Genomic DNA, 25,703 nt, shown 5'->3' on the forward strand with positions numbered 1-25,703 from the left:
ATGAACACATTTTGAGACTTTAATTGGCATTTATACATATTAGGGGAAAATATTAAGAAATTATAAAGCGTAAACGGCCTGTGGATATTCAGTTGGAAATAAAATCTTTTGCCGTCACACAAGTAGAGGCACTCATAAATGTTAATTAGGAGTGAAGAATTTAAAAACTTCACTTTAGAAACATTATGAATTGCTTTTACTTTTATCTTCAACCAATGACTGCACAACCAAGCAACGTTTTTTTATTTACCATTCAAATCTTTATTAACACTTCATGTTATAGAAAGCATCTGCGCAATAAGTTCTGTATAAACAGAAGGAAAAAAAGATGGCAGTAGAACTTAGATGGAGGGAGGGAGAACAAAACCTGACCTGCTTAGAAAATGAAAGGAGATAGGAAGAGAAAGCATGCCAAATGATACAATCCTTCACAGAAGGACATTAATGTAGGGCCCCTGGCTGCAGTGCCAATTACACAAGAAACGGCAGTCATCAGATTGGAGGAAATTGGCTTCCCCCCCCCCACCATCCACTTCTTTAGCGAGACTCACCAGGTACATCCACAAATGACTTTAACTTCCTTAAAAGTTTCTTGCTTGCTGTCCATTTCTTTGCTTTGAGAGACATCATGCATAGTGTTAGGATGCATTTCCCCTGGCGTAGTGTTTGATTTTAAAGGGGGTGAAGGACAGTCGAAATGGTCTCCGTGTAGGATGAACGCTGCTTCCACCTGTTCTTGAAGTGACAGACCTCAGCTCCCTGGGCTGCAGAGCAAGGTTCTCCTATCTGCTATGCTCCTACCTGCGGCCATTTTCCTCCCAGTGGGATGGGGGCTCAGGTGAGTTGAGAACTTACAAACCCGGTGGTGAAAATAAAACAAAAAAACTACAAATGCTAAAATCAGAAAGTCAACACAACCAAACCCCAAACGGATGAAACGTGAGGGTATAAAAACATTAAAGCAAATGAAACAAACTGGGGGCCTTGGCTGCCCTCCCTGCAGACAGGCTGTGTGTGTGTGCGCGTGTGTGTCTGTGTGTGTGTGTCTGTGTGTGTGTGTGTGTGTGTGTGTGTGGGGAGGGGGCACACTCTCCTGCCGAAGGCCACTAGTGTGTGTGCATGTATGTGTGTGTTTGTTTGCGCATGTGTGTGCGTGTTGTCGATGCCTTTATTCTGGTGGTGAGGCAGAGGACGGTTGTTCTGAAGCTCTCTCCTCCTTCACAAACACTTCTCCTGTTGCACAGCAGGCATCTCCAGTGGTGCGGGTCCTCAGGAGGGGTTGCTCTTGGAGGCAGCCAGCATGGCCCGCACTTTAGCCATCAGATCCTGAGGGAGGGAAGCAGAGGGAGAGAGAGAGAGGGGGATGAAGTGGTTGGAGCGCCCAATGAATACAACATTAAGTGCTGAAATACAAATGAGAGAAAGATGACCATTTAGCACAATGCGAAAAGGGGGAGGGGGGTGGGTATTGGAGAGAGGCTTTATCTAACACAGATGCTCACACAAAGACGTGTATAATTAGAGACTGGCTTCAAAGCCCCAACTGCATGTCAAACAGTTCCTGTTTCCAGAAATGGCGCCCGTCTCCATATACATCACTCAGGCCTTGTGGCCTCCGCCCGTCACATAGCACCAGTGCCTCCATGGCAGCAGGGACAGAGAGGAGGGGCTTTTCACAGGGCAACACTCTGGTAAAAACAGCCTCTGTGTGTGTGTGTTTGTGTGTGTGTGTTTGTGTGTGTGTCAGTGTCAGCACTGTACGTCCAGTCAAGCAGGACCGCAGCTGTTCCTAAAGGCCAGTCGGAATACAAAGCGTACGCCCTCTTCTGTACACGGGTCAGGAAGGAGAGTTTTTAGACATGGACTGAAGGGTGGGGGTTGGGCGGGGGGCTGGGGTTCCACACCACGCTGATGCCTGCTAGGAGAAGAGCACACTTGGGCAGGTGAACTGAAAAGTGCCTCCTGCCAGGACACAGCGGGACGAACGACGAGGGTGGCCAGCTTAGGAAAGACGTTTAGAATATCATCTCTCCTGCCTACTCCCTCACACAAAACAATTGTTGGGTTATTGTTCCATTTCTCTTTTCTCCCAATCGCCTCCCTCTCACACAAGCTCTTCATCTGCATACTGCATCCATTACATCCCCTTAATCCCCCTTGTTTTCCTTTCCCTTGTTCTTCCAGGTGCCTAATCTCTTCCCATCTTCTCTTCTGCACACTGCACTCCTGCTCTGCTTCACACACTCCCCTCCCCTCTCTCACTCGCTCATACTCACCCGTCTACTGCCCACCTCCACCTCCCTTGAATGGCATCATAGCTCTCGAGTGACAGCTGAATGCCTTTATCCCTCTGTATGAGGATCACGCTGATGTGAGGATGTGAGTATGTGAGTGTGTGTGTGTGTGTGTGTGTGTGTGTGTGTGTGTGTGTGTGCGCATGTGCATGAGTGAGTGAGAATGTGTGCATGTTTCAATTTGTGTATGTTCATATGTATAGGGAAGCAGGGAAAATTCTATGTAAGCCTCAGTGCTCCCCTGAGTGGTATCCTCGGGCAGCTGGTACCTGCATACAGTATACTTCACTAGACTGGTACCTGCATACAGTATACTTCATTAGACTGGTACCTGCATACAGTATACTTCACTAGACTGGTACCTGCATACAGTATACTTCATTAGACTGGTACCTGCATACAGTATACTTCACTAGACTGGTACCTGCATACAGTATACTTCATTAGACTGGTACCTGCATACAGTATACTTCACTAGACTGGTACCTGCATACAGTATACTTCACTAGACTGGTACCTGCATACAGTATACTTCATTAGACTGGTACCTGCATACAGTATACTTCACTAGACTGGTACCTGCATACAGTATACTTCATTAGACTGGTACCTGCATACAGTATACTTCACTAGACTGGTACCTGCATACAGTATACTTCATTAGACTGGTACCTGCATACAGTATACTTCACTAGACTGGTACCTGCATACAGTATACTTCACTAGACTGGTACCTGCATACAGTATACTTCACTAGACTGGTACCTGCATACAGTATACTTCACTAGACTGGTACCTGCATACAGTATACTTCACTAGACTGGTACCTGCATACAGTATACTTCACTAGACTGGTACCTGCATACAGTATACTTCATTAGACTGGTACCTGCATACAGTATACTTCACTAGACTGGTACCTGCATACAGTATACTTCATTAGACTGCAGGGAGCCCAGGAGCCGCGTCATGCATTAGCAGTGGGAGGGTGGGAGGGAGGGAGGGGGTGTCTTCAGTAACACATGAGTCTCTGTTCCACTTGTGTTCCACTAGTAATCCACCTCCCCTCCAGCCGGATCCTGTTTGTCCCTTGTTTTATTAGCATATTTCTGCATACATCACATATTCCTCTCTGCCTCCCTGGTCTCAAAACTGAATGATTAAAACAAAGAGTCCAGTGGGCTTCTCCTTTTATCTCCCTCGTCTGAACTGGTATTAAAGCAGCAGCCAATACCTCATTTTACACAGAAAGTTCATGTTTACTTTGCGAGGAGCTGACACACTACTAAGAGCGCGCACACACACACACACACACACACACACACACTACACACAAACAGACAAAAACACAATCATTTGAAAGGCATCTCTCTCTTTTCGCTGCGATCTCTAAGAGTTTCAATGAATATTGAGCGTGTTTACCGTTTCTGACTATTTTGTTTGGACAGCACTCACAGAATGAACCCAGAAGTGTTTGCTCGTGTGCGTGGCAGTATGTCTGTGTATGTGTTTGTGTGTTTGTTTGTGTGTGTGTGTGGCAGTATGTCAGTGTGTGTGTGTTTGTGTGTTTATGTATAAAACAAATGGTGTGTCTAAGTGAAGCTAATGGTGAACTTAGGCCTGTGCCGGTCGGCTAGAAAAGAACAAAAACAATGTCGTGGCACATAAATTATGTAGTTAACATCTTGCAAAGTGTGTGTGTATTTGAGTGTGTGTGTGTGTCTAAGTGTGTGTGTCTCACTAAAGAGCTCCCAACCACAGCTGACACACACCTCAGCCCAACAGAGTGGGGGCTTGTGCCAGGCTACATCAAAACAAAACCACAAGACTTAACCCTAGGCTTTCTGACATTCCTCACCCCCCCCCCCCCCTTCCTTCTCTCCCTCTCTCCGTCTCTTGCACACTCAATCCTTACCCCCACGTGCAGATGTTTGAGAGTGGTGAGGGGGAAAGACAAACAGAGCTGAGCAAAGAAAGGGTCTCGAATCGAATAGACAAAACAAACAAATAACAAACAAACAACAAACAAACAAAAGGGTGCGTGTATACTGGAAGGAGAATGTCCAAAGGATAGGAGCTGAAGTGGGCGAGTGCTGTTTGAGCGAGCTCTCTTTCGGTGCCACCTTATTTCAAGCGGTGAGTGCGTGTCTGTTTGAGACAGAGAGACTATACGTACAAGTGGGGAGAACAGGGGATCCAGAATATGAGAGTTCAGAAATATTTTGGGATCACGGGGCCGAAAACGTTTACGGAACGGTAAGCATCGTGTGTCCAATGCCTCAAGACAATGCCATCGGAGTCAAAGTTCTGAATATTCTCCAAAGCGGTTTTCCATCATCTCAATTGATGGATTAATGCTTCACTAGCAAATGCGTTTAACCAATGTATCAACATAGTTCAAACTAAAATTGAAAGTATACTGGATGAGGTTTTGTTTGATGTGGTCAATTGTCCCTGTGGTAGGGAAAATTCCCTTTCAGAAATAATGTACTTTTTCTTCCTAGCATAGTAAGACAGAGGGTGAATAATGTTAACTATGGTCTTCCTGGTTTTTCGAAGAATGCAGGGCAATATGGGGCTATAGATACTGGACAGGGTAGATAGTTACTCATATCTAAAATTGATCTGGAACAAACTCTCAAATCCAGAAATTACAAAAATGTATACTTCATTCAATGTCACCTAAATACATTTGTATTGGTGAAAAGTCAGATTTTAGCTTAGCTAGTGAGCTGCACAAGCCCATACAAAAATCAATGGAGATGACGCTAAAGGCAGTCGCTAAATCTCTGAGCCCCTTCCAGGAGCTGCAGGAGTGCATCTTAGGACTCCCATAGACATACTTTGAGGGAAGAGAACCATAAAGTTTAATGTTCTGCAAACTTCTGCAGTCTTTCAAAAGTGTGTGTGTGTGTGTGTGTGTGTGTGTGTGTGTGTGTGTGTGTGCGCGTCTGTGTTGACAATAGAGTTGTGTCATGGTGACGGCAAAAGTGCGGCACCCGGCCAAGGACACCTTCTGTAAACCCCATAAAACATCTGGACATTGTTTAAAGCGCAGTTGCCAATGGTTACCCCTCTGAGAGCAATAACTCCATCAGCTGTTTTTTCACAACAGACGCGGAATGAAGCAAGCGAGTGAGAGGGAGAGGAAGAGGGGGAGGAGGAGGAGGAGAAAGGTGATTTTGATAAACAGAAAGAATCCTCATCTGAAGCAAATGTTAATAAGAGAGAGAGATGGAGAGAAAGACAAAGGAAACGGCAGACAGAGGCATAATGAAACACAACCACAGCTATCCAACTCACTTGACCTGAGTGGATTACACACAAGCTTCAGTTTAATTACTCATAATTACACAACACAAGGCTTGGGGTTAACTCTTTCTGTCACACACACAGAGAATTTTCACGGGGATGAGTAATGTCGTCTTCAGCCCTACGACTCAGACCATACACCGCGGCTATGGCCATAAATACACCACGAAAAGCTTATTTCCCCACACGAGAGGGTCAAGGAGAGGAGATGATGTGATCTGTAATAGACTCGGTCACTGAACAAGTCCATTTCTCAAAAGGCCACCCATGTGCTGAAATTCCTGGCAGAGAGGTGAATATGACCGGTCCCTTCAAAGCGTCCTTTTCCCCCCTGCAGTTTGTGGTCTCTCATCTCTCATCACGGCTGAGGGGTGCCGCTCTCTGATCGCATGAATGCCAGCTGCTTCCACCTACAACTCGCATTCTCTCACATCCATACATCCGCTGTTCTGGGGTCAGTTTCCACAGTGGTAGTTAGCGGAGCCGCTCTTGGACGCCCACTTTCATTTAATTACCCTGTACGTATCTCACTGTTAAAGGCCCATTTGCACAATAAATACGTCTTTAATGTTGCACAGACAGAGGTCCATGCGCAGAAGCATTCAGCTGTAAACAATACAATCACCGGCCTATTGTTATGCAGACCAGTCTTCCACTGCTGTAGATAACAGGACCAACATCCCACTTCTCTCCTATTAGCAGTCTCACAGTACTCTGTTCTTAGAAAAAAAGAAAAAACAACAACACAAGACAAAACAAAACAAAACAAAAAAAAGGCCACAGGCTCCCTCCCATACTTCCCCCTTCATTCTAAATCACTCCTTTTATCAACCAGTGGGACTGGGGAACGTTCCGGCGGCCACATATCTACAAGGCATTTCATTTCATGCGCCATCAGGAATATGTTAGCGCGCTTCACTGTCTACGCACTGGTGTGGCCTGAAAGGGGCTGTTTACAGTGGAGAGCTGGAATAAGTCAGCTCTAGGAATTCACTTCTTTCTCACGGATCTGACAGATGGAAGGACAGAGAGGCTGAGGGACTGACAGACTGATGGACAGAGAGGCTGAACGACTGACAGACTGATGGACAGAGAGGCTGAAGGATTGACACTCTGAGGTTCCACAGCTCTCTGGTCTCTCTCTGGTAAAGTTTTCCATAGTTGGGCGAGAGATCCTCTTAGGCTCAGACATATGTGCACAATGCGCACGCGCACACGCACACACACTCTACCTGTGACAAGTGATTCACCACTCCAGTGCACCTTCACAAACACAGTAGTGTGTTCAGCTACTGATGGCAAATTAATGACCTGCCAGTCAACTCTTGGCACCCCCCTAACACACACTTGTCACCCCAACCCCCCCCCCCCCCCACACACACACACACACACACACACTGCACTGTATTATCAGACCATCAGTCATCTGTCAGTCAGCAGCTTCTCTCAATCTCTCCATCACTCTTCCTATTCAATTATAAGCAACACACATGCTAATTAACAGGGTGCGGGGACATGAGGGAGGAAGGGAGGAACACAAGTTGCTGAAGAGGAGAGAAGAAAAAAACCCTCCAGGACCTGTTCAGCTGACAGGAGGTTTTTAAAGGGAGAGGAGAGGTGGGGGGGGGGGGGGGGGGGGGGGTGTTGAGTGGGTGGGGTGACTGCTATGTTCGTCAAACGGCAAACGGCTAACGCTGCCCTTTGAAACGGAACGTGGCAGGTGCAGTGTTCCACACAGCTAACACCAAGTGCCTTTCCTTTCGTCTCCTTTCTTCCTCTTCTCTTCTCCTCTGCTGTTCACTATTTTTCCAATTCAGTCTTCTGTTGCCCTTTCCTTTATCCCTCCTTCTCCTCCACTTACCACCCCTCCCCCTTTCTCTCGTCCACTGAGTATACCTCTCAGGCAGGGATCAAACACTGCTCTCGCACACGGCACGCGCACTGCAGCTCAAACACCAGCCCCTGGTCTCCGCTCGGGAGGGCCGCAGCTCACAGCCTCGTGCAGCACCCTCAGGAGGCCCCACACTCGGTAGGAGGAAAACCCTGAAGGAAAGGTGTGCGTGTGAGAGAGATTGTGTGTGTCTGTGTGTGTGTGTGTGTGTGTGTGTGTGTGTGTGTGTGTGTGAGAGAGTGAGTGAGAGAGAGAGAGAGTGTGTGTGTGTGTGTGTAGGCAGGCGTGCTCTTGTGCTTTCACTCTCGTCCTTGGGAGGGGCTGCTGGTTCGCATTAGGCCTGCGTCTTCTCGACGGCCCCGCGGACAACCTGGTCAGTTTCAAGTGTGTCAGGATCGATTTGCGACAGCAGTGCATCAGGGCTACCCCTGGGGGGGCTGGAGACAAGGGGAGGATGTGGACCGGGGGAGGCTCGGGGCTGCCTGGCACGTCTGCGTGGAGGCTGGGTCCGATGCCTGGGGCACCCTTGAACCGCCTTGCCTACCGTCATGAGCTGGGGCAGCAGCAGGTTGTCAGGGCCAGAGAGCAACTGTGATGTGTCTGCTAGCATACGTTAGCATACGGAGATGGAGGCCAGAGGGCAACTGTGATGTGTCTGCTAGCATACGTTAGCTTACGGAGATGGAGGCCAGAGGGCAACTGTGATGTGTCTGCTAGCATACGTTAGCTTACGGAGATGGAGGCCAGAGGGCAACTGTGATGTGTCTGCTAGCATACGTTAGCTTACGGAGATGGAGGCCATATGCCTCTGGTGGCGCTGCGGACACCACGCGCTACTGAGCTAGCGGAGGTGATCAAGAGGATGAAAAGAAGGGGGGCAACAAGAAAAGAAATGGCAAAAGAATGGAGGGAAAAAAAACTGTATCTCGCATTCCATCTGTGACACTCGTGCAGCCAGGCTTAAATGAGATCCTGCTGAAGGATTAGAGTCTTGTGATGGCAGACACACACACACAGAGCCTCTGGGGGGAAGAGGACATGACCATAAGTCTGCATCAACTACCCTGGTGTCACACTGAATGACGGCCAGTGGCTGTTGAGTGCAATCTGATCTAAACGCAGTCAACTGTGGACAGCCGATGACGAACACAAGCCCCTGCCTCCTGGACATCACACCCGCTCTCTCCCTCTCAAACACACAAACACACACACACACACACACACACACAAATACAAACTCTCTTCCTCTCTCCCTCTCTGTCTCAGTATAGGTACACACAAAGACTGAGCAAATGTCAGGTGTGTTGAGGGAAAAGGGGACAAACAGCAGACCTACCTGAGTGATTTTGGACTGGACGGAGGAGACGATGGCTGACGAAACTTGTTTGTCTTTCTCCTGCGAGCCATCCCTGCAGAGGGAAGGAGAGAGGGAGGGAAGGAGAGAGGAAGAGAGCAAGACTCGAGTGAGCAGAGGACGTGTAAATTGGACGTCTGTCTGAGTTTGTGGGAGAAGGGTCTTCTGCAGTATTAATGCCATCTGCTGAGCTGGAGGAACGCCTGAAAGATAGGGGTTTGTTAGTGTGTGTAAGACGATGTGCGGTACTAGAAGTGTGTGTGTGTGTGTGTGTGTGTGTGTGTGTGTGTGTGTGTGTGCATGAGTACGCATGACAGTATATATGTGTGTGTGTGTGTGTGTGTGTGTGTGTGGGCGTGTGTGTGGGCGTGTGTGTGTACATGAGTGTGTGCATGAGTACGAATGACAGTATGTGTGTGTGTGGAGTCCCCAAACATAGGTCAGCACCACAGCAACTATGGATGTATGTATGAAATATTCACCGGCCTGCTGGAACAGACAAGAAAGCAACCGGCAGCAGGGCAGCGGGAGCAGAGGAGTCGGCATGAAGTTTGGAGCAAACTTTCGACAATAGCCGGAACTTTCTCTGCTCTCTCTCTCTCTGGACAGCTCACGTCATTCCACACTACGGCCATTAGAATATCTCATTCCGCTACAGCGCTCGGAAATTCATATATTCTGTGGATTTCTTGTGTATGAGTAAAAAAAAAAAATAAAAGAAGAAAAATCTCATAACACTGGTAGAGAAAAGGAAATCAGAAAACATTAGAAGCTTGATGTGTTTTTTTTCCCCCCATCCAGTTTCCCCCATCTCTCTTTTTTCCGTCTGGTATCCGCTGGTGAAAAAGCTAAATCGGTATTGAGGTGTCGGCGAGGCCTTTCATGCTTTATTGAACAGGCCATTAGTCAAGCTGTCGCACGGCTCCCAGACGCCACTGCCGCGCTTTATGGGGGAGAGCTAGCCATTTTCAACCGCGTGGTAGTCGGAGGTGTTGCTAGGCGTTGGTGTGACGGTGAGTGAGATGGAGATGTGTGTGTGTGTGGTTGTGTGTGTGTGGTTGTGTGTGTGTGTGTAACACAAGAGAAAATAATGCTGTAGTAGGTTGTACCAGCCGAATACATGAGGTGAGGAGGTTTGAGTTATCCGAGGGGGGGGGGAGGGGCTTTTGCTTTGACTGGAGGTTTGAGATGCTGAACCTCTACTGAGCTCCTGCTCTGCTCTGCTCTGCTCTGCTCTGCTCTGCTCACCACACACGTTCACCTCCAGACTGGGGTCATTCGTTTGGATGGGTGAGTCAGAGAAGTGAGAGGATCTTAGGGTGTGTCCCTCAACTCTCTCCTCTAGGGTTGGTGAAACAGAAAAGTGCCCCAAAAAGAGCCTAGGCCTGGTGATGAAGCTCTTTTCTTACGTAAGTCACTCCTGAGAGCAAGTTTGCCTGTGTGTGTGTGTGTGTGTGGTGCAGTACGGTGTGAGTCGGCCTGTGTGTGTGTGTGTGTGTACCTGGATGTGGGGCTGGTGGTTGGCGAGGGGCTGGCTGAGAGGGTGCTCAGGCGCTTCTTAACCCCCGAACGATCCGGGGAGGCCGAGGGAGAACGAGAGGAGCCCTTCACCACCCGAGTCCGTGAGCTTTTACCCTTTTTCTTCTCATGAGGCGACCTGGAGAGAGAGAGAGAGAGAGATGAACATGGAGAAAGAAAGGCAGGGAGATGGATAGATACATGGACAAAGCAGAGGAGAGAGGGAAAGACAGATTAGAATGGGTTAGGGAGAGATTCAGATAGATATACACAAGGAGAGAGAGAAAAAGACAGAAACAGAGAGGAGAAGAAAAACAGAGAAGAGAAGAAGACAGAGAGAGAGAGAAGAGAAGAGGACAGAAACAGAGAAGAGGACAGAGGGGGAACGGGACAGAGAGGACATGGAGGAGGGAACGGGACAGAGATGACATGGAGGAGGGAACGGGACAGAGAGGACATGGGGGAGGGAACGGGACAGAGATGACATGGAGGAGGGAACGGGACAGAGAGGACATGGGGGAGGGAACGGGACAGAGAGGACATGGGGGAGGGAACGGGACAGAGAGGACATGGAGGAGGGAACGCAGGAAAGGAGGACAAAAAGAAAAAAAAGAGGACGATAATAGAACAAACAGTGGGAGAGGGGTAGAGAGGATGAACAAAGATAAAAAAGGACAATAAAGGAGGCAGCGAACAACAAGAGGTGGCATATTAGCACCATTAGGGCACCCTGGGGAGAAAGAGAAAGGGTGAGATTGAGAGTGTGTGTGTTTGTTTGTGCTAGCGGGCTGTGGTGAGAAACTGATGCACAGCATGGCAGGAGAGTGTGACCACAACAACAAAAGCAACTGTGTGACATGCACTTCACATACAGGATCCACACAAATGGGCCACCCCCCTCCCCCCCCCACCACACACACACACACACACACACACACACACACACACACACACACACACACACACACACACACACACACACACACACACACACACACACACACACACAGCAGGTGAATACTTGCTCCTTTCTCTCTGCTCTCTCCTCTCTGTTCCATTAACAGAGACCTTCAGGCGCCCCCCACGTTTGACATTTCTTGTCATTTTCTTTACATGTCCTCAGTGTCTTTAAGGTGGGATCGTATCCACACAATAAGACTGATCATGCTCCACTGAGTAAGAGCCTAGATGCATAGAGGCTTTACACAAGAAATGCCAAATGACGATAGTGTAGGGACGTATTCCATCACAACATCTGGAATTAGACAGCATGGTGGTTTAAAGCTTCGAAGCATTTCCAATGTACACACACACACACACAAACGCGCACGCGCACAGACTCACACACGCACGCAGAGCCATGGCGTCCGTCCATGACTTGGCCCAGCGGTCTAAGTGAGCTTAAGCAGGCTCGTGGCTGGTCTCCTGCAGGTAAACCATCTCCATGACAACAGGATGCTCATGCTCAAGCCAAGTGCACCGACAGGAAGAGTTCACTTAGCCAGGACAGAGGAGTCCAGCATGGCTCTCTCTCTGTGTGTGTGTGTGTGTGTGTCTGTGTGTGTGTGTGTGTCCTACTGGGTAAACCACTCATAACATAAGACAGTGCCAGCTTGCCGTGGCTCCAGTGTGATCAGGCTGTAACCACTAATCCTGCTTCCTCTCCCTCTCCTCCTCCTCTTTTTCTCCTCTCTCTCTCCTCTCCCCTCCTCTCCCCTCAGTCCATCCCCCCCCCCTCTCTCTCTCCATCTCTGAGTGCAGGTATAGAGGGACAGAGTGGAAGTGCATGCCTAATGGGATGAGCATATGAGTTCTGGGGGCTCTGCGACAGCAGCCTGCCAGCAGGGACTGGACTGGACTACACACACACACACACACACACACACACACACACACACACACACACACACACACACACACACACACACACACACACACACACACACACACACACACACACACACACACACACACACACACACACACACACTGTGGTAGGCATCCTGCACAATCCATGCTTGGTGTGTTTAATAAAGCACATTTAGACCCTTTAGAGCAGCACCAGAGGTGCAGACAATTGATGGAGAATTTATGTCTGCTCTGACAAAACCGCACTCCACGACAGAACAACCAGCTCCTGCGTCTTGATTGAGATGGTGGGTTTGATAGTGCGGAGAAAGAAAGAAAGAAAGAAAGAAAGAAAGAAAGAAAGAGTGGCAGAGATAGAGGCAGAGGGAGAGATATCGGAGAGAAGAAGACTAAGAAAGAAACGAGAGAGAGAGAAAAAGAGATCAGACACCATGAGTGATCATACTGCATTGGTCTGTGTGTGTGTGTGCGTGTGTGTGTGTGTGTGTGTGTGTGTGTGTGTGTGTGTCCACTTACTAGGAGCATCGGGAAAAATCCCCTTTCGCATTTTTTGGCATCCTAGTTTAAATTATATGGCTGAATGAGCGTAAGGCGAGTTCAACTAAACCTCGAAAGTGCTTGAATCTCTTTATTAACATTCAGCGCTCGTTAATCGTGTTGTTGAATGTGTAAATGAAAAATAAATAAATTCATAAAAATACAATTATTTTCTGCTCCGACACCCCCTGCTGTACCGAAAACGTACCAAACCGTGAAACCCAAAACCAAGAGGCATAAACAAACCGTGACCCCAAAACCAAGAGGCATAAACAAACCATGAAGTTTGCTCACCGTTGCACCCCTACACCATAGTTTGGGGACCCCTAGTGTGAGGTGAGACCAAGTGCTATCTTTATGATGATAGCGTTAGTTGTATGCGTTGTGCCCAGTCATAGTTGCATTGCTTTCAACTGATGCTAGACGCCTCCAGCACGAACCCCCCTCACCCCAAACCCCCAGGTACCCAAGCACTCCAGTTTATCAGAATACGAGTACTCGATTTGTAGAACTAGCACTCGTGCAACCATTAGTGCTTAAATACACACTCCCTAAATCCCCCATTTCCTGATTGTGTGTGTGTGTGTGTGTGTACGTGAGACAATAGGCAGCTTACCACAGATCTAAATTAGTTTGCCCCACCCCCCAGGTACTCGAGCAATTAAGTTCTACGAGTCAGAATACGAGTTCTTGATTTGTAGAACTACGCACTCATGCAACCCCTGGTGCTTAAATACACACTCCCTAAATCCCCCATTTCCTGATTGTGTGTGTTTGTGTGTATATGTGTATGTGTATCTGTGAGACAATAGGCAGCTTACCACAGCTCTTAATTAGTTCCCCCCCTCCCTCCCCTCTCCCCTCTCCTGCTCACCTTGATCGAGAGCGTTTCCTGCCCAGGCCGGCGCTGTTGTCCAGGCGATAAGTGCTGCTGCCGCCGTGCCGCTCGCGCTCTCTCTCCTCCCGCCGCCACTCGGGCGAGCGAGTCCTCCGCTCCCTCCTGCCTGGAGACCTGGATTTGGACCTGAGACGGAGAGATAACAGAGGGAGACAGGAAGTTAGTGAGGAAGATAAGAAGGGGGAGCGAGAACAGAGGCAGAGGGTCCAAAAGCCACAGAGAGATGAGATGAGATGAGATGAATAAGCAAAGGGGAGAGGAGGGGGGGGGGAGAGAGAGAGAGAGGGAGAGAGGGAGAGAGAGGAGAAAAAAAGGGAAAAGAAACACCACCATAAAATATGCAGAAGAAAAGTTGGACACCCTGAGGCAAAGCCTGGCACTTCTGACTGGAGCGAGCGCTCTGTGTGTTTGGTATGCGTGCCTCATGGCGTGAGGGAGGGCTCCGTAAACCCCCATCCCAATTTAACAGTCTTTGACACACCTGCTCCCATGGCTACGACCCCTCTACCCAGGATGCAGTTCAAGTTTGCTCACCCTCTGCTTTGAAGCAAACTGCTGGACTGGCCTCTCTTCGACTCTAATGGTAAACACCAAACACTGCCCTGCCAGTGAGCTCTCCCACCCGCCACACACACACACACACACACACACACACACACACACACACACACACACACACACACACACACACACCAAACAAGGCATACAGGTGTATGGAGGACACAGCTTCAGAGCAAAGCATTTTCTTCACTTAAATTCCCTTTACTGAAAATGTTTTAAGGCCTTTTGGCTTTGAAGTGGCGTATCAGCCAAAATTGCTCACGATGGTGTGTGTGTGTGTGTGTGGTGTGAGAGAGAGACTCCGTGAAATGGGTGTCAGTGGGAACATCCTTGATTAATTTAGCAAAAATGTGACCTTTGCCCCCCCTTCTCCCACTGAGCTGCATATCCAACCAGATTTAAATGAGTTCCCGTGGTCGATGCTAAGAACCTACTTGAGGGGAGGGTAGGGTACGCTACGCTACGCCACGCCACTTCAAGCTTCGCCTTTGTTGGATAATCTCTACGAGTGACTACACAATCCTCATTACCTCGACAAACCTGCTGTCGGGACGAGCTCATTGGCATGGAGTTCTAGCGTTTCCTTCCACAGGCTAGCCGTCTCGGGTAGCTTTTTAAAAAAGGTGACCCAAGTCTAATTGGGGGCAGGACTGAAATCGCACCATTAAGAGAACAGGGTGGGGAGACCTACTCAGTGGAGTGTTTAAATGAAATAATCACGGCATGACACCGCCTGGGCTGGAATACCACAACCAGGAATGAGGGATATCAGTGTGTTCTCCGTCACACACACACACACACACACACACACACGCACAATAACCGTGAGCCACTGTCTTTCACACCCCCTTTAACCTGAAGGGGAACAAGGCCACTAATTAACATTTCTGAACATAGGTAATGGGGCAGAGTCCCGGTTTAAGTGTGTGTGTGTGTGTGTGTGTGTGTGTGTGTGTGTGTGTGTGTGTAGTGTGTGTGTGTTTATGCTTGTGTGTGTGTGTGTGTGTGTAGTGTGTGCATATGTGTTTATGCTTGTGTGTGTGCATATGTGTGTATGCTTGTGTGTGTGCATATGTGTGTATGCTTGTGTGCATATGTGTGTATGCTTGTGTGTGTGCATATGTGTGTATGCTTGTGTGCATATGTGTGTATGCTTGTGTGTGTGCATATGTGTGTATGCTTGTGTGTGTGCATATGTGTGTATGCTTGTGTGTGTGCATATGTGTGTATGCTTGTGTGTGTGCATATGTGTGTATGCTTGTGTGTGTGCATATGTGTGTATGCTTGTGTGCATATGTGTGTATGCTTGTGTGTGTGCATATGTGTGTATGCTTGTGTGCATATGTGTGTATGCTTGTGTGTGTGCATATGTGTGTATGCTTGTGTGCATATGTGTGTATGCTTGTGTGCATATGTGTGTATGCTTGTGTGCATATGTGTGTATGCTTGTGTGCATATGTGTGTATGCTTGTGTGCATATGTGTGTATGCTTGTGTGCATATGTGTGTATGCTTGTGTGCATATGTGTGTATGCTTGTGTGCATATGTGTGTATGCTTGTGTGCATATGTGTGTATGCTTGTGTGTGTGCATATGTGTGTATGCTTGTGTGTGTGCATATGTGTGTATGCTTGTGTGCATATGTGTGTATGCTTGTGTGCATATGTGTGTATGCTTGTGTGTGTGCATATGTGTGTATGCTTGTGTGTTGGATGCTGTCCGTTTAAAGAAAAGCTCAAAGGGGCAGTGGTGACATGACCTAACCTAGGCACTCACTGGGCAGACTATAGTAATTACTCAGTCTCAATAGGAATGCCATGGCTTTTAGGTGTGTGTGTGAGTGTGTGCGTGTGTGAGTGTGTGCGTGTGTGTGTGTATACGGGTTTGTGTAATTGGAGAAAACATTGAGAAACAGACTTGCAAATGACTCTGGTCGAAATGATAATAGAGGTGCGTGTGTGTGTGTGTGTGGTGTGTGTGTGTGTGTGTGTGGTGTGTGTGTGTGTGTGTGTGTGTGTGTGTGTGTGTGTGTCTGTCTGTGTGTGTGTGTGTGTGTGTGTGTGTGTGTGTGTGTGTGTGAGAGAGGGAGAGGGAGAATAAAGCACAGATTGCTGTGAGGCATTTAATTGTTAACGATTTCAACTTAAAGGACTGTGTGTGCGTGTGTGTGTGTATGCTAATGGCTTGGTAATGCCATAGCTGGGGCGTATGAGGTCACCTCGGTGGAACTGCTGCCACCCACATGTTAGTCATTGACTATCACACCCTCATTAGGTACTGACAGAAGAAGGGAGAGAGAGAGCCAGTGGAGTGGAAGAGTGAGAGTGTAAAAAAGAGTGTGAGACCCTGTGAACAACAGGAATATGACATGGCGGAGACACCACTGACGCACGGAGCTTCCTCCTGGGAGATAGAAATAGCAGCGAATGAGAGAGAGAGACAGGAGGAGAGGGATGTTCAGGGCGATGTCCTGAACCCAGATTAGAGATTTACACAGAGGCTTCAAACACCCAGGATGTGTGTACCTGAGGCACACACTAAATGTGTGTATGTGTGTACACAAACGTACATCCCCCTGGGTGGGGGAGACACATCATCTAACTGATGATGGGGGTGGGGGTGGGGGGGGGGGAATCCTTTCAGCAAGTTAATTTGACTCTCCCAAAAAAGATGGTAAGAATTTTTCGCAAGCTTGCACACTAGAAAAGTGCATTCGAAGACGGACAGCTTCAAGGGCGTGTGTGTGTGTGTGTGTGTGTGTGTGTGTGTGTGTGTGTGTGTGTGTGTGTGTGTGTGTGTGTGTGTGTGTGTGTGTGCTGTGGGGGGTTGAGTGACTGAGAGGAAGACAAGGAAAGGGAGGGGGAGGAGGAAGTTTAGGGTAGGGTGGCTTTCAATCTAAGTCTTTAATTCACCCTGTAAGTGATTTAAAATCCAGGGTAGAAATGATTCAATCTACAGAGATGATATTAAGGGGCTGTCAGGACGACAGGATGAGACGGCTGCAATTACTGCAAGTTCAGCAGCTGATGATAAATTGGACATGATTTCTCAGAGCGTGTGGTGTGTGTGTATATGTGTATGTGTGTGTTGTATGAGAGAAAGTGAGTGAGCGCGCGAGCGAGCGAGCGAGCGAGAGAGAGAGAGAGAGAAAGAAAGAAAGAAAGAAAACATCTAAAAAGAAGGGATGAGATGAATAAGGAGTGCATAATCAGTGAGAAGATCCGCTGGGAGCCCACAACAGATGGGGCCAGCTGCCTGCTATGATAAAACATATCTGCAGATATAGATTCCACAGCATAAATCATTTAAGAGCCTATTTGGAAAGGAACAGAGTTTGCACTGATAAAGAACATTGCTTGTTAGAGTTCTGTGGCAGTGCGGGTGGTGCTGCATGAGTTTGGGGAGATGTTTGGTTGTTGGAAGTGTGGATGAAACCACTAGGGTGCATGGGACCACGGACGGGAATACACTTCCATGCTGGAACACTCACACACACACACACACACAACTCATGAAAGAAACACACACCTACGAGACTCACACACACTCACCAAAACAGACTAACACACACAAACACGCACACACACCTGGTCCTCCTGAGCCGGCGGTAGGCACTGGGTAAGCCACGTTTGGATTTGGATTTGGACTTGGACTTGGAGCGGGAGCGCGACCTCGTCCTTGACCTCCTCTTGTGCGTCTTCTTCTTCTTCTTCTCCTTCTCTTTGTCCCGGTCCCTTCCCCTCTCTCTCTCGCGCTGCCTGGCCGGGCCGCGGGAGGCGGAGGAGGAGGAGGAGACGGCGGCGGGTACGGAGAAGGTCGACGCTGGCGCCTCGCTGGTCCTCGGTGCGGGCACCTCACTGGACTGGTACTCCGTGGGCAGAGCAGGCACTCTGGACATCAACAGCAGGGTGGCAGGTGCAGCCATGGGCATGACCTCTGGCTGTCAGAGTAAGAGAAAAGGAGAGCGAGAGTAAGAGAAAAGGAGACAGAGAGTAAGAGAAAAGGTGAGAGAGAGCGAGAGAGAGAGAAAGGAAGGGAGGGGGAAAAGAGAGAGGGGTTGAGTGGGAAGAACAATTACAATTTGTAGACAACAGACTCAAGTGCGACGCTTTGAAGCCCAAATATCGACCAGCATCCAAAGAAACAAGATTTTCTTGATTTTCTTTCCCCTTAAACAAGAGAGGGACAAGAGGGCAGGAAAAAGAGCACTTGAAACACAACGAGGGAGTGGTAGAAGCAGATTTCCATAATCCCGTCCCAGATCTGTGCACCTGCCTAAATCATTAGTGCACCAACTGCCTTTAAGTTCAGAGAGAGACAACATCCAATATCGCCTGCAGCCCTCCAGCTGGGACTGACTCAGTGTCTGTGTGTGTGTGTGTGTGTGCATTTCCACAGCAGGGTTTACCACCTCCATTTCTCCATTTCTGTATTCTCTGATTGGCCATCTGAGGCGACACATCTGCCAGTGTGTGCATGTGCATGTGCAGAAAGAAAAGACTGGGCAGTGTGTGTGTGTGTGTGTGTGTGTGTGTGTGTGTGTGTGTGTGTGTGTGTATTTCTAAAAGGGCAATGGGTCATTCTGATGACCTGAGAGTGTGAGTGTGTACGTCCCTGTTGGCTGCTGGGCCTATGGCTCAGAGGGTCATAATTACCCCGCCCCCTGTTCCTCTTCCTCTAATTGGACGATATTGGTTTCTGTGCGACACAATGCAGCGCTGGCCGGAGCCATAATTGGCCTGCCTTTGCTGCCGTTAATTGGCTCAATATGTGCGCGTCTGGTTAAATTAGTGGGCTCCGGCGCTGGAGTCACATCACACGTTAGCCTCACATCAATGCCCAGCTCACTCCCGCCATCCAAGTGACGTTCAGCTCACTGTTTCATTCTTAAAGGATTGGAGCAAAAATAATGTCCATTATATTCAAGAGGAGACAACATCAGTGAAGGAGAAGGACAAAGCCTGGCATACATAATAATGTGTGGGTGGGTGTGTGTGTGTGTGTGTGTGTGTGTGTGTGTGTGTGTGTGTGTGTATGAGAGAGTGGGAGGGAGACTGAGGGGATGAGGGAGGGAGCGAGGGAGGGAGAAATAGAAGGAAAGAAAGAATAAGTAGCAAGATTCTTTGTCATTATCTGGTGTTGCACATGGAGGCCAGGTCAAATATCTCCCATGAGTCTCGGGGAGAACCAGGACACAATGTCTTCAACGGAACATTTTTAAAGAGGTGGCCCAATTAGTCTCGGGGAAGAAAAAAAAAGAAAAAGAAGGAAGAAAAAAAAAAAAAGAGCGTGCATCCACCTCACGTGGAAGAAAAAGTCTGAGAGTGCACCAGATAGAGTAGCCTTCGCTCAGGGCAAGATGGAAAACAAGAGGGAAAAGAGAAAATGAAAATGGAGCACATACATACGCACGACAAGTGAGAACACAACACAAACTATGTGTGTGTTTGTATAAGAGAGAGTGTGTGTGTGTGTGTGTGTGTGTGATAGAGGTATAAATCTTTACCTCACTATTAGATTACGATTCAAAGGGCAATGGTTCAATTATAAAACGATTGTTGATGCATCACGATATCTGTTCCAGTTTATGTTTTATATTTATGAATACAAGCAATTAAGATTTGAAGCATTGAAGATGCAATTGAAGATTGTTTTTCTTTAAACGTTATATTAAACAGCTGTTTAAAAATATTAGAATAAGTTAAATCACATAACAAAGCTGTCTACTTGTTGAAAGGAGATTACCCAGCATTAAACACAAATTATTTTGTAATGCATTGTATTTCTATGAAAATGTAATTGTTTTCCCATTAAAACTAATTCTGCATTCCTAATAGGCCTATATGATAATTCAGTTACTTTCCTACATAACAAAAACAACTCTCATTAGAGATAAGATAAATATGATTATCCAACATCACAATGTTGTATGAACAGAAATTCAGCTTTTATAAATATTAGAATGAGGCACATTACATAAAAAGCTGTCTGTTTGCGGAAAGAAGATTACCCATCAGTAGGCCCATGTCTAAACACTAAATATTTTACACTGCATTAAAACAGAAATCCTTTGTATCTGTGGTAAATACATGTAAAATCTACTGAAAGAACCATAGATTGTATTTGGCTAATATGACACCACAGGAAGTGGTAGCAAGTAGGCTACTAGCATTAGGCCTAGTAGCAGAGCTATATTAACTGTATGTGTTTATTCACTGGTGTGACAACCGCACAATTGCAGTAAAATGCATTTAAAATATAATCAAACTAAGGTGTAGCTGTACTTTGCTAGCATCACAAGACCCAATGGATTGTGTAGATGTAACATGTGTTCTGTATCAGTATCTGTAAAGTTAACTTTTCATACACAAATTTAGACCTCACAGTGGAATAATTTGTTCATTCCAAGACCCTAAAGAATGTGCAACGTTACAAGTAGCATGTACTGGCAATGTTTTCTATACATTCATTTTTCATCCGTCATTGCAACTACACATTGCAGTGAAATGCGTTCTAAGGAATACATCAAGTTCATTATGCCGGCATGCATAAAAAAAAAAATTGTTGCAGAATCTTTCACTTTCGCATTGCGATGCATCGTAAAAAGGATGATTTTCCCCAGTCGTAGTGGGTGACATAGCAGTAGAGAGTGTATATGTGACAAGATGCAAGCTCATACAAGCTAGAGAGGAGACTATTTAATATTAAAGGGAAACAGCAGATGAGTTGGTGTTTGATAAGTGAAACGTCTAAATATTCCTGAGTCTGGCTTATGGCAGATAATGAGAATGGGCTGGGGGTCGCAGCAGTGGCGCTGGCCGTCTGGCTATGCTCTCACAGACCGGGGGGTGGGGGTGGGGGAATATAAATAACTTGACATTTAAGAGTCTAATCCCCTAGGGGCAGAGAGAGAGAGGGAGAGGGCGAGGGAGAGAGAGAGAGTATGAGAGAGAGAGAGAGAGAGAGAGAGAGAGAGAGAGAGAGAGAGAGGGAGAGAGAGAGAGTATGAGAGAGAGAGAGCGAGAAAGAGAAAGCAAGAGCGAGAGAGCGAGAAAGAGAGAACAAGAGCGAGAGAGAAAGAGAGAGAGAGAGAGAGAGAAAGAGAGAGAGCGAGAGCAAGAGGGTCCGGTGGCTAAGGCCTGCACTCAGGAGATAGCAAGCGTAACAGTGGCCTGTGAATATCATACTCATACATGCACACAGAAACAGACTTAGGGTGAGAGAGCTGAGTGTCTGAGAGTGGGGGGGTGTAGCCAGGAGCTACAGGTCAGCAGTGTCTCCCAGCTCTTTGTCACCATGACACCACCACCGCACTAGAAGACAGGTTGTGCCAGAGACAGTGGGTGGTGCCACTGTGCCCAACACTGACTTCCTCTCTCTCACACAGAGAGAGACAGAGAGAGAGACAGAGAGAGAGAGAAAGACAGACAGACAGACACAAAGGCTCATTTTGATAATCTTGACATTTCTGAGAATGTTGGATTGTATCAAAGGTCTTTGTAATATATCAGTGCCTATCTGGCAGATTTTCTGATACTGCATTGACAAAATGTCTCGAACCACAGAATGAAATGCACTATATATATTTTCAGACTTCACCTGGCTTGCTGAACTTGGTGTGGCAGGTTTAAGACTGGGTTGGGACACTTCACCCCCAGTTCTCCAACAGAATGGACGCAAATTATGACTTTTTCAGGTTAACTAAGGGAATAGGTTTCCTCCTTCAAATGCGAGCGCATGTGCAGTTTAATCTCAGCACATTGTTGGTCATCACAGGCATAATTGGATAGAATCTGTTCACATTCCTTTCAGGGGGCAGAGTTTAAGGAAGCCATAATTACTGAGAGAGAAAAACAGGAAGGAACAAAAAAAAGAAATAAAATAAAAGAATAAATAAAAGAAATACAGAAGGAGAGCGAAAGAATGCATCCATCAGCAGGCCGAGCTCTCTGACTGGTCAGTTCCACAGGACCGTAGCTGGCTCTAAATGGCCATCACCGAGCTCTCTGACTGGTCAGTTCCACAGGACCGTAGCTGGCTCTAAATGGCCATCACCGAGCTCTCTGACTGGCCAGTTCCACAGGACCGTAGCTGGCTTTAAATGGCCATCACCGAGCTCTCTGATTGGCCAGTTCCACAGGTCCACAGCTGGCTCTAAATGGCCATCACCGAGCTCTCTGATTGGCCAGTTCCACAGGGCTGTAGCTGGCTTTAAATGGCCATCACCGAGCTCTCTGATTGGCCAGTTCCACAGGTCCACAGCTGGCTCTAAATGGCCATCACCGAGCTCTCTGATTGGCCAGTTCCACAGGGCTGTAGCTGGCTCTAAATGGCCATCACCGAGCTCTCTGATTGGCCAGTTCCACAGGTCCATAGCTGGCTCTAAATGGCCATCACCGAGCTCTCTGATTGGCCAGTTCCACAGGGCCGTAGCTGGCTCTAAATGGCCATCACCGAGCTCTCTGATTGGCCAGTTCCACAGGGCCGTAGCTGGCTCTAAATGGCCATCACCTCTGGTCTGCCCAGTTTATTCTCTAGAGTTGCTCAGAAACACTCTCCTCAACTACCCCACTAAAGAGAGATGTCTGTATTGTAGAGTGAGTGAGTGAGTGAGTAGACACACACACACACACACACTCTGAGAGCCTGCAGCCAGGCCTATGAATGACACTGTGACATAACGACACTTGTTAGCTTGTGTGTTGCAGGCGTCTGTTTGTGTGTGTGTGTGTGTGTGTGTGTGTGTGTGTGTGTGTGTGGCTTCTACGTCAAGGCCACCACAAGAGTGTTCTCATCTGCCTGCTCCCGTAGCCAGCGCTCCCACATGAAACGGCCTGGCCTTCGTTGAGTGGAGGGGAGTGGCGAGCAACAGTCTGTCTGCTGATTGGAGAACAGAGTGAATACTGTGGGAAGGCCCGGGTCTCCAAGGTCTCCAGGATATGTGCAGCAGGATGGCGGAGATCAATGCCAATGAGAAAGGCGTGTGTGTCATGACAGAATGCACCATCCAATTTAAGGCTCCCAGACAGACACAAAACAACTCTCCACAGTGCTTCTGCCTCGAGCACCAGCAACACCCTTCATGTTGCATGCAGCAAACACTTCATCCCCATCATAGCTGCTGTCATATAAAAGCTCACAGACAAAGGCGTAGGGGCACCACACACACACACACACACACACACACACACACACACACGCACACGCACACGCACACGCACACGCACACGCACACGCACACGCACACGCACACGCACACGCACACGCACACGCACACGCACACGCACATGTAGGTGAAATTGGTACCAGCCTCACATGGGAGTACCAGACTATGTAGGTAACTTACCCTGTGAGCAGGAGCCGGGTGAATGTGGGTGCAATTGTGTGTAAATTGTGATACCGTCTTTGCGAGGGCCACCAAGACACACTGGTGCTGTCCTTGCAACAGCAACAATATGTTGGTAGTCTCACCCGATTGGACAGGCATCAACCATTCAACACAAAGGCAGATCAATTAAGTTGAACACCTAGGGGGCGCCACACAAAGTGTAGTGTCCTCCACGTGGTCAAAATAATGATAATCCACAAATCAGTCTCGTTAAATATATCAGTCTCATAAAATATATTATACTATCAATTTGTAACTCTGATTAATAATTAAATTAATAACTACAACCAAAGTTACCTTACTAATAGTATAGTTGAAGGTCATTAGAATTCTGAATAGAAGAGGTTGGCAACGTCCATTCTTGTGTAACATTAAATAAACCAGCGTATATAAATCAAAGTATTTATTCACACAATGATAAGAAAATAACACACAATATGTAATCTAGCTAAATGTAACTAACCAATGAATTGAAGGAATGTGGGGATGTGTGTGAGCTGGTGAGCTCGGGGTTGCGCTGTTAGGAGCGCGCCAGAAAGAATGTGTGTGTGTGTGTGTTCCTTTGTCTGATCACCGTAGTTCCGCGTGCATGTGTGTGCACGTACGCGAACATACATGTGATGTGAACAAGGACGAGCCTATGTGCAGCGCGAAGTTCGAGTATTCTCTTCGCGTGTGAGGCTATGTGAAGGCCAATGTATGTGTAATCGTGCGCGATTAAGGTGCCATGTTAGGAAAGAGGGAAATGGTTAGTGATGCATGCAAGACTCGATGTGTCTGAGAAGCAATCCTAACGATAACCCTTAGATGGTGTGGCGAAGCCAACTACCAGCTAACAATGAACATATATATCACAGTTACGTTCAGTAAACAAAACATATGAAACACATGAACAATGGCATGTAAACAGTCTTATGCTTAGCCAGGTTGTGAATAGCTAGGAGAGCTAAAATGCCCAGTTAATGTCAGAGTTACCAGTCCTTTATGAAAAGGGTCGTACTGGCGAGTCCGATGTTGAAACAGCAGAAGTGATGATACCGTCCGTAGCTGGAGAAAGTTGTCCTTGCTGTGATGTCTGTGTCCCTGCAGTTTAGGTCGGAGGATTTGATCGCTCAGAACGTTGCAGTCTGCCTTTTGTTCCCGTTGTGTGGAGTTAGCTAGCAGGTCTGTTGTTAGCTGCTTTCGCTACACTTACTGCGTCTCACTTATCAGTTCGGTGACTGAAATCTTAGGCGTGTGTCGGCCGTAAGAAGTGAGAACAACGAGAGTTGGTTGTTCACCGGTTGACGGTGTGCTCACGCGGTGTGAGGAGGTCAAAGAGGCTTGCTCCTCGGTCGAGGCCGGGAGGGAGAGCTGAAGAGGTCCTGGCCAGGTGGGCGCCGACAGAGAGAAAAGAGGAGTCACATCTGGGGAGATGCGGCTATTATCCACGCTCAGGTGGGCGTGGTTAAGAAAAGCATCAGGTTACATTTTTATGACAGGTAAAACCTGACGTAGTTTCCGGGGGAACCCATAGACAAGTTACTGATTAAAGTCAACCACAATGGACGAATTCCAGTGTACCTACATCCCCCCTGTGGTCACGGGATTGCACCGGATGTGTGATCCAGTGAGCACAACTGTACATAGTCCATGTGTGGGAAAAGTTCTTTGGTCAGACAGTCAAAGTTGTAACATCAGTACTGGGCATTTGTTGATACTATCTATCCTGGCTAAGCAGGTACAAAATCATTAAGTTACAAAAGACAAGGTCCAAATAAACAGTAATGACAATGACATAGCATACAACAAATAAACCAGTGGGTCATCTACTCATCAGGGTTAGTGAGAATAGGAAATGTTAGTGATGTCAACTTGTTAGGCTGAGATGCAGAGATAGTGGCACCTGATACAATGATAAAGCCATTGCTGGAGAATCCAAGAGTGTGTTTGTTGGACCACTCAATAGATTGGATGACAATACTGACTAGTAGATGGCTAGTGACTGACTAGTCTTGGCAGCCTTTGCTGTTTTTGTCCTTCAGGCAGATTCTGCTGCGGAAGGGTGTCATCATATTCTCAAAATCTTAAAGCTCAAATGGC

The 25,703-nt window shown here is 47.5% G+C and overlaps 1 protein-coding gene across 1 annotated transcript in view; it reads right to left on the reverse strand.

The window, feature by feature from the left end:
- Positions 1-237: 237 nt before the first annotated feature.
- Positions 238-25,703, reverse strand: part of LOC105890643 (splicing factor SWAP) — an 86,572-nt gene continuing 61,106 nt past the window's right edge. Inside the window, exons 14-18 of the mRNA XM_012816708.3 lie at positions 17,821-18,173; positions 13,650-13,799; positions 10,353-10,508; positions 8,834-8,906; positions 238-1,326 (exon numbers count right to left, since the gene is read on the reverse strand). Of these exons, the coding sequence (XP_012672162.2) occupies positions 1,270-1,326; positions 8,834-8,906; positions 10,353-10,508; positions 13,650-13,799; positions 17,821-18,173 (789 nt within the window). The 3' untranslated portion in view covers positions 238-1,269. The remainder of the gene's footprint in view (positions 1,327-8,833; positions 8,907-10,352; positions 10,509-13,649; positions 13,800-17,820; positions 18,174-25,703) is intronic.

Source organism: Clupea harengus, chromosome 12 (assembly GCF_900700415.2).
Source record: "Clupea harengus chromosome 12, Ch_v2.0.2, whole genome shotgun sequence".
NCBI lineage: Eukaryota > Metazoa > Chordata > Actinopteri > Clupeiformes > Clupeidae > Clupea > Clupea harengus.